General features: G+C 44.9%; 1 protein-coding gene across 1 annotated transcript in view; it reads left to right on the top strand.

Annotated features, from left to right (window-relative positions):
* Window positions 1-490: 490 nt before the first annotated feature.
* PPP1CC (protein phosphatase 1 catalytic subunit gamma) overlaps window positions 491-9187 on the top strand; it is a 31981-nt gene continuing 23284 nt past the window's right edge. Inside the window, 2 exon segments of the mRNA XM_040416093.1 lie at window positions 491-756; window positions 8054-8185. Of these exon segments, the coding sequence (XP_040272027.1) occupies window positions 702-756; window positions 8054-8185 (187 nt within the window). The 5' untranslated portion in view covers window positions 491-701.

Genomic DNA, 9187 nt, shown 5'->3' with positions numbered 1-9187 from the left:
AAAAAAAACAGTTACTTCGTGTGCATTCTGTTTCCGTATTTCCATTCCATAAAAAAATAGAACATGTCCTATTATTGTCCGCATTACAGACAAGGATAGTCCTGTTCTATTAGGGGCCAGCTGTTCCGTCCCGCAAAATACATACGGTCGTGGGCATGAGGCCTAAGGGTATATTTACATGCAGCAGAGTTCAGTTCCAGAACAGAAGTCACAAACATTTCAGCAGCAAACCTGCCACATGTGAATATACCCAACACCAGATCAGTAATTGCTTTGCATATATACATCTCATGTCACTCAATAGTTTGTTTTTTATTGCAATTCTCTTCCACTATTTCCAAGATCTTCCACAATGGAAAAGAGAACGACAAATAAAGTAGTTCTCCTCACGATTCAGCTGAAGTTGCTAAACCATCCGCGGAGTCATCCGCGACGGAGGCTGCGCTTTGACTTTACGCGCTCTAACCTCAGCATTAAAACAGTTCCTCTCAGTGTGGAGAGATCCTTGCGCGGGCCGGCAGAGGAGGAGGAGGCGGTGGCGCCATTTTGTGCTGTTCTCGGAGCCTGTAACGGAAGCGGGGAAGAGGCTTCGTCCGAGCCGCTAGCTTTTTCTGCTGTCTTTGAACAGCCCGTTTGTTTTGTCAGTGTTACCGTCGTACCCGCTTTATCGGCTTAGCTTTCTGGTTTCTTCTTCTGAGGTCATGGCGGATGTGGACAAACTGAATATCGACAGCATCATCCAGCGGCTGCTAGAAGGTGAGGCTTCCCGGGTAGGCCTGCTTCTGCGTTCGGGTACAAAGGCCTTCTGTACGAGGGGAGGGTGCCCGGGGCTGGGGGTTCTGCTGCTGACGGCTGTGACCGAGGAGCAGCCAGTTCTAGCTGCGTGCTGGGACTTGTGGTTCCTTCACAGCTCTGCCGCCCTTGTGCTTCAGGCTTTACTTAATGGGAAAGTTTCTGCCGTGTTCATTACCTGCGCCCTTCTCACCCCGACCATGAAGCCTTGCTGCTGAGGTGGGCATTGCCACCTGTCGCCCCAGCCCAATGCCAGGATGGATGTGATCAGAAAGCTGTCACCAGTGTGCGCAGTGGTTTTATTGCATCCCATTTACCTGCGCAGATCTGTTTCCTCCACAGTTTGGCTTATTTTAGGGCATTGCTGTGTATTCAGTGCTATCCATTTGTGTACACTTTGCTTTATCGCCTGATCTCAGCACTGTAATAAAACGCCGGTTTGTGTGGCCGCTGGAATGACATCTCGGGGAGGATCACGTGTCCTGTCACCTGCACCTTGTACCTCTCCACAGGGGTCACTTTTCCCAATCCGTCACCCCCTACCCTTTTATCACTGCTGTGTCTATCGGGTGACTTTTTGATTTCAGTTGTCAATATACTATTTAAAGAGGACCTGTCACTTATAACTTTCTAAAAATTTACCAACCTCACTCCATAGATGCCCCTCCCGTGAGTAATATGGTGCTTTTATTTTTGCCTTGGTCTCCACCTTCACCTGCCCCCCCCCCCCCCCCCCTTTCTCCAAGGACCTAAGTTATTGTGATCAGTAGTCCCTGCTACTTGGTGATCTACACTGTCGGAGCAGTGGAGACCGCCCCATTTTCTAAGGCTACTTTTACACTGGTGTTTTGGCTTTCCGTTTGCGAGATCCGTTCAGGGCTCTCACAAGCGGTCCAAAACGGGTCAGTTTTGCCCTAATGCATTCTGAATGGAAAAGGATCTGCTTAGAAAGCATCAGTTTGCCTCCGTTTAGTCCCCATTCCGCTCCGGAGGCTGCCTGCCGCGTTTCACTGTCCGCCTGACGAAGCGGAGCAAAATGGATCCGTCCTGGCACACCATGTAAGTCAATGGGGACAGATCCGTTTTCTCTGACACAATAGAAAATGGATCCGTCCCCTATTGACTTTCAATGGAGTTCAAGACTGATCAGTCATTGCTATAGAAGACATAATACAACCGGATCCGTTCATGACGGATGTATGCGGTTGTATTATTGTAACGGAAGTGTTTTTGCAGATCCGCAAAAAACACTAGTGTGAAAGTAGCCTAACACTGCCACCTTAACATATTGAAAGCATGAACTACAAGTCCCAATAATTTGGGGAAGGGAAGGGCAAAAAAAATCCCCAGGCTACTCAAGGTAGTGGAGCTGATTTAGGGAAGTTTTGCAAGATGACAGTTCGGAGTACAACTGTGGCACATTATTTTCCTGTTCCTGTTATTCCTCCTGTAAACGTAAGAATAAATTGACAGCAGGGTGTTAGGCTACTTTCACACTAGCGTTCGGGGCTCCGCTTGTGAGTTCCGTTTGAAGGCTCTCACAAGCGGCCCCGAACGGATCCGTCCAGCCCTAATGCATTCTGAATGGATGCGGATCCGCTCAGAATGCATCAGTCTGGCTCCGCTTGGCCTCCGCTCAGCAAGCGGACACCTGAACGCAGCTTGCAGCGTTCGGGTGTCTGCCTGGCCGTGCGGAGGCAAACGGATCCGTCCAGACTTACAATGTAAGTCAATGGGGACGGATCCGTTTGAAGTTGACACAGTATGGCTCAATTTTCAAACGGATCCGTCCCCCATTGACTTTCAATGTAAAGTCAAAACGGATCCGTTTGCATTATCATGAAAAAAAAAAAATATATATATATTTTTTTTTATTTTTTTGTTCATGGTAATGCAAACGGATCCGTTCTGAACGGATCTAAGCGTTTGCATTATAGGTGCGGATCCGTCTGTGCAGATACCAGACGGATCCGCACCTAACGCAGGTGTGAAAGTAGCCTTAGTTAGTCATTTGTGTTGTCACATTCCGGGACCCATAGGTAACTGATAGAAAGGAGGTCTAAATATTATTTAATTTTTTTTGCGGTATAAGTTGTACTTTTCATTGGTGCCATTTTGGGGGGATTTTTTCTCAGTTCTTTGTATAGGATAATGTGTGTGTTCTGGAACTCGGAAGGATTTAAATATTTTTTGGCGTTTTAGATGCCTGTCTTAATAACCCCTTGTACCTGGCGGTGGATCCGTTGGTGTTATGTGCAGGCGCAGGCCTCTACATAAGGCCTCTTTCACACGACCGTATGGCTTTTTCAATGTTTTGCGGTCCGTTTTTCACGAATCCACTGTTCTGTTTTTTTTGTTTGTGTTCTGTTTTTCCGTATGGCATATACAGTATACAGCAAAAATTGGGCTGGGCATAAATTTTTCAATAGATGGTTCCTCAAAAACGGAACGGATACCGAAGACATACGGATGCACTTCCGTATGTGTTCCTTTATTTTTTTGACAGCGGATCCGTCTCACAAATGCATTGCAAGAACGGATCCGTCTCTCTGCTTGTCATGCGGACAGACGGATCCGTCTTGTATTTTTTTTCACATTTTTACCCGTCTGTGCAGGCCGGAAGGACGGATCCCGCATTCTGGTATTTGAAATGCCATATCCGGCATTCAGGCAAGTCTTCAGTTTTTTTTTTTCGCCGGAGATAAAACCGTAGCATGCTGCGGTTTTCTTTTGCCTGATCAGTCAAAATGACTGAACTGAAGACATCCTGATGCATCCTGAACGGATTGCTCTCCATTCAGAATGCATGGGGATATACCTGATCAGTTCTTTTCCGGTATAGAGCCCCTGTGACGGAACTCAGTGCCGGAAAAGAAAAACGCTAATGTGAAAGTACCCTTACATTTAGATCATTCTCTACACCTAAACCAGACAGACCTGCCGGGCCGTCACCTTTTTTTTTTTTTTAAGACCTGGTGTGAGTGGGGAGAAGGTGCACATGGTGGTGCAAAGGACCTTTCCACAACCCCCTCCCTCCTTCAATCACTCGCCACTTATTAGGCCCAAAATGTGATGTTTATAGCCTGCTGCCTCAGGTTAGGATTTATATCCTGCTGGTTGCGTGTGCTTAGTTCCAGCAGTAGCAGATAGGCCTCGTTCAGAGTCGTGCTTTTCGTCTGTGTGATGTCTTTTTGCATACAGGCTGCACGCTGATACATTGAAGTACACTTCAACACGGATCACAGACCGGGTCCTCTTCATAAATTGGACACATCCTCTGGGCAGCACAGGATATACTAGACCTGTGTCTGATAAATTTCTCCCCATAGTCTTGAACATAAGCTACTTTTGGATTTTTAGCACAGCAAACACTCACTTGTGCTACACCTGAGAGGTTAATTGCCACTGATCACAGCACCTTGTCAGAGGACGGGTGCAGGTTATGTGATTCTGCCACTGGCACCTGCCCCCTGTATTTGTATTAATAAGTTATCTTCATTGGTGGGCCTCCCAGTATTGAAGTCCTTGGTGGCAGTATCCACAGGGTCCCCTCCTCCTCATTGGTGGCAGTGGCAGCTTCTGATCAGAGCCCCAGCAGTGTAATCCTGGGGCTCCAATCGGTTACCATGGCAGCCAGGACGCTAAAGCCCTGGCTACCATGGTAATCTCCCTGCTGCTGTGTGCACTATGCACAGGGCAGCAGGGAGAGTGTAAAGTCCTATTCACCCTAATAGAGCTCTATCAGGGTGAATAGTACAAGGGTTCTAGACCCTAAGGGTCCATTCACACATCCGTGTGTGTTTTGCGGATCCGCAAAACCTGGAAACCGGCAATGTGCGTTTCGCATTTTGCGGACCGCACTAATAAATATGCCTTTTCTTGTCCGCTATTGCGGATAAGAATAGGACATGTTCCATTTTTTTCGGGATCGGAATTGCGGTCACGGAAGCGCAGGTCTGCAATTCCGGATCCGGGCCGCACATCGTGCGGCCCCATAGAAATGAATGGGTCCGCAATTCCGTTCCGCAAAATGCAGAACGGACTTGCGGATGTTTGAATGGCGCCTAAGGGGGGAAATAGTTATTAAATAAGGCTACTTAAAAGTTTAAAAAAAGTTTAAATTACCCCCTTTTCCAATTTTACATATAAACATATTACATATCGCCATGTCCGATAAGTCCAAACTATTAAAATATAAAAAAAAAATCTCCTATGGTGAATGCCGTAACAGGAAAAAAATGGGCTGCAAAATTGGCTATTTTTTTTGTCGCCTTGTCCCCCCAAAAAATAGGATAGGACTGTTCTATTATGTGCCAGACGTTCCATAAAATATTTTTTCCCGCGTGGTATCGAAATCAAACCAAATTTTGGTATGACAACCCTAGCCTCAAGTACAGTGGACTGTCAGGCAGGAACACACAGCATCCTAAGTGATTCAATGCTGTGTTTTTGGATGAGAAGAGCAGCGTTTGGTCTGGGAGACGTGTTTGTCATATGGAGTGCGTTCCTCGGATTCAACACGCTCATGTCAAAACTTGCAACTAGGGATAAGTGAATCAACTTCAGATGAAACATCCAAAGTCGATTCACATAACTTTGTTTCAATACTGTATGGAGGTAGTGTTCCATACAGTATTTGAATGTATTGGCTCAGGTGAGCTGAAGTTATTTTGGGAAGTCTCGTGAGACTTCGCATAATAACTTCAGAAATTGATTTAGACTGTAAAAATCTATTTCCTGAACTCTGGTTCGGTTCCAAGGTACCACTTTGGTTTCATCCCTACTGGCAACTATTAGGAATTTAAAAAAAAAAAAATTTTTTTTTATCATTGGCTGTTCATCCACAGCTACTGCAGATGGGTGCATGAAATCCTAAAGTATCAGTGTTGGTTTCATGCTGACTAACTCGGTGACTGTACTCTGCTGGTATTTGGTAACATACCTGGTCAGATTTGCGCTGTGTCTATGTACCGGTATATAATCATCTAAATTGGGTAACCTTATATTTGTGGGTGTCAACTAAGACTGCTCAGTCTGACTGCTGGGATACTTCTATGTGTGGGACTACAAATCCCAGCTTTACAGTGCAATGACATTGCTGATACACACAGGATCTTCCCCCTACCTGTTCTTGTCCAATGCTCTGCAGAAACCCTGCAGCTGCTCAGTACCTGAGGCAGAGCCTCCAGCCTGGAGTCTGCTGCTGATGGTAGAAGGGGGTTAAGGCTACTTTCACACTAGCGTTTTTGCTGGATCTGGCAGGGCTCAGCAAAAACACTACAGTTACTGAGAATACAACCATCTGCATCCGTTATGAACGTATCCGGTTGTATTATCTTTAAAGGGTTTCTGTCATGAGAAATAACCTTATGTAGCTGACTGACATTAGCGATGTGCTAATGTCAGCAGTACTTAACAGTGTGCTTTATAATAGGGATCGATATTTACCGATATTATCGGCCGATATTGAGGATTTTGACAGTTATCGGCATCTATTTTGCCGATATACCGATAACTTATTGGGAACACAGAACGCGCTGCTCTCAGCGCTCTGTGTTCCCTCCGCAGCACAGGGGAGAAGGAAGCAGTGTCTCCCCCCCCCCCTGTGCTGCTGCCGCCAATGAGAGGAGAGAAGATAAGAGGAGGGGAGGGGCTGTGGCCACTGCTCCACCAATGAAGATAAGTCTTTCATTAATTCATATACAGGAGGCGGGAGCTGGCTGCAGAATCACATAGCCGGCTCCCGACCTCTATGAACTGTAGCTGCGGTCCGCGGTAGTTAACCCCTTAGGTGCCGCGGATCGCAGCTACCGCTCATAGAGGTCGGGAGTCGGCTATGTGATTCTGCAGCCAGCTCCTGCCTCCTGTATATGAATGATTGAGAGACTTCTCTTCATTGGTGGCGCAGTGCGCCCCCCTCCAAGCCCCCCAGTATTAATCATTGGTGGCGCAGTGCGCCCCCCATCCCAATCGTAAAAACATTGATGGCGCAGTGTGCCCCCCCCCCACCCAGTATTAATCATTGGTGGCAGAGGCCACAGGATCCCCTCTCCCCTGCTCCTCCGATCGGAGCCCCAGATGTGTAATCCTGGGGCTCCGATCGGTTACCATGGCAGCCAGGATGCTATTGAAGCCCTGGCTGCCATGTTCAGCTCCATGCTGCTGTGTGCACAGAGCACAGAGCAGCAGGGACAGTGTGAGCTCCTATTCACCCTGATAGAGATCTATCAGGGTGAATGGGACAAGGGTTCTAGTCCCTAAGGGGGCTAAAAGTCAGTAAAAAAACCCACAAAAATATTAAGTATAAATGAAAGATTTATAAAAAATACACGTTAACAATAAACATATTAATTTTCAGCAGATTTGTGTAGGAAATTATTATTTTTTTTTCTCTCAAAAATAATTTATACCGATATTCTGGGTATTTTTATCGGCTTGAAAGTTCACAAATTATCGGTATCTGCACCTAAAAAAATCAATATCGGTCGATCCCTACTTTATAACTCCCTGCCTGCTGCCGTTCCCTCAAAATAAAGACTTTTCAAATATGCTAATGAGCCTCTAGGTACTAGTGGGGCGTTGTTTCAGCACCTAGAAGCTTGGTCTACGCACCCTTTGGCACACCCAGGTCCAGTTGATTGACGTCTGAGTTCTTCTCAGTGTCCCGTAAATCCCGCACCTGCGCCGTCCCATTTAGCATAAGAGCGGTCAGTCACAGGAGAAGGGGCAGGGAAGGGGCGCGGTTACCTTGACTTGAAACCTGACTGGAAAATAGAGCGGACGGGGGATAAAAGAATGTTTGTGCCTCATCAGAATGCAGTAAGAAAATAATCATTAGAAACTCATTGCTAGTCATCGCTGCAGAATAAGGATATCAGGTAATTTTTTATTTTATTTTTTTTCCAGTTTTTCTTCAAAGGGGAGGAAAAATGCAAATATAAAGATCTCGTCTACTTTGCTGGTACTGAACAACACTGGATTTGGCACATACAAAGTTGCAGTGTTTATGCTTCAATTGCATCCAGACGTACCCTAAAAATTTATATTCGCACTACTTCTGATAAAAACACCTCAAAAGCTACATTTTGTCCTGCTGTCCTAAGCACTTTTGGCAATTCTAGGTCCTCAAAACTGCTGACTGAAATACACTAGTAGAATTAAAAAAGTAAATCTCCATATGTGGGCTTAGTTGATTTCATGATCACACCTGACGGCAGAGATCACTATGTGCGCCATTTATATTAATTTTTCTTATTTTTAGTGAGAGGATCAAAGCCCGGGAAGAACGTCCAGCTCCAAGAAAATGAAATTAGAGGTTTATGCTTGAAGTCTCGAGAAATATTCCTCAGTCAGCCAATTTTGCTTGAGCTTGAAGCACCTCTTAAGATCTGCGGTAAGTTCATTTCACTTTACCAAGTACATTACCAGTAGTTTCTGCACATCTTGGCCCCTTTAACCGGTACGTCATGTGCATTTCCGATCACCGGCGGGGGGTGATCGGAACAAGGTGCCTGCTCAAATCAATACAGAAGTATTGGAATGCATTGTAAAGGATTAGACCCCCAAAAGTTGAAGCCCCAAAGTGGGACAAAAAATAAAGTGAAAAAAAAGTTGAAAAATAGTTTCCCCCCCCAAAAAAATTTTTAGTTTCAAGTAAAAATAAACAAACTTAATTTTCCCCAAATAAAGGTAAAAAATTGTGGGGAAAAACAAAGTAGATATATTGGGTATTGCTGCATCCGTATCGACCGGCTCTATAAACATATCACATGACCTAACTCCTCAGATGAACACCAAAAAAAATAAAAACTGCTAAATAAACTTTTTTTTGTCACCTTGCATCACAAAAAGTACAACAGCAAGCGATCAAAAAGGCGTATGCCCACCAAAATAGTACCAAACTAACCGTCGCCTCATCCCGCAAAAAATGAGCCCCTACCTGAGACCCAAAAAATAAACTATGGCTCAGAAATTGGAGACACTAAAACATCATTTTTATTTTTTAAAAGCTGTTATTGTGTAAAACTTACATGAAAAAAAATTAATAAAGTTTACATATTGGGTATCGCCGTGTCCGTATCGACCGGCTCTATAAAAATACCACATGATCTAACCTGTCAGATGAATGTTGTAAATAACAATAAATAAAAACTGTGCCAAAACAGCTATTTCTTGTTACCTTGCCTCACAAAAAGTGTAATATAGAGCAACCAAAAATCATATGTACCCTAAAATAGTACCAACAATACTGCCACCCTATCCCGTAGTTTCTAAAATGGGGTCACTATTTTGGAGTTTCTACTCTAGGGGTGCATCAGGGGGGCTTCAAATGGGACATGGTGTCAAAAAAAAAAACAGTCCTGCAAAATCTGCCTTTTAAAAAACGTATGGCATT

This window comes from Bufo bufo, chromosome 2 (assembly GCF_905171765.1).
Source record: "Bufo bufo chromosome 2, aBufBuf1.1, whole genome shotgun sequence".
Taxonomy (NCBI): domain Eukaryota; kingdom Metazoa; phylum Chordata; class Amphibia; order Anura; family Bufonidae; genus Bufo; species Bufo bufo.
The sequence above is the reverse complement of the archived record's forward strand: the minus strand, read 5'-3'. Positions and strand labels throughout refer to the sequence as shown.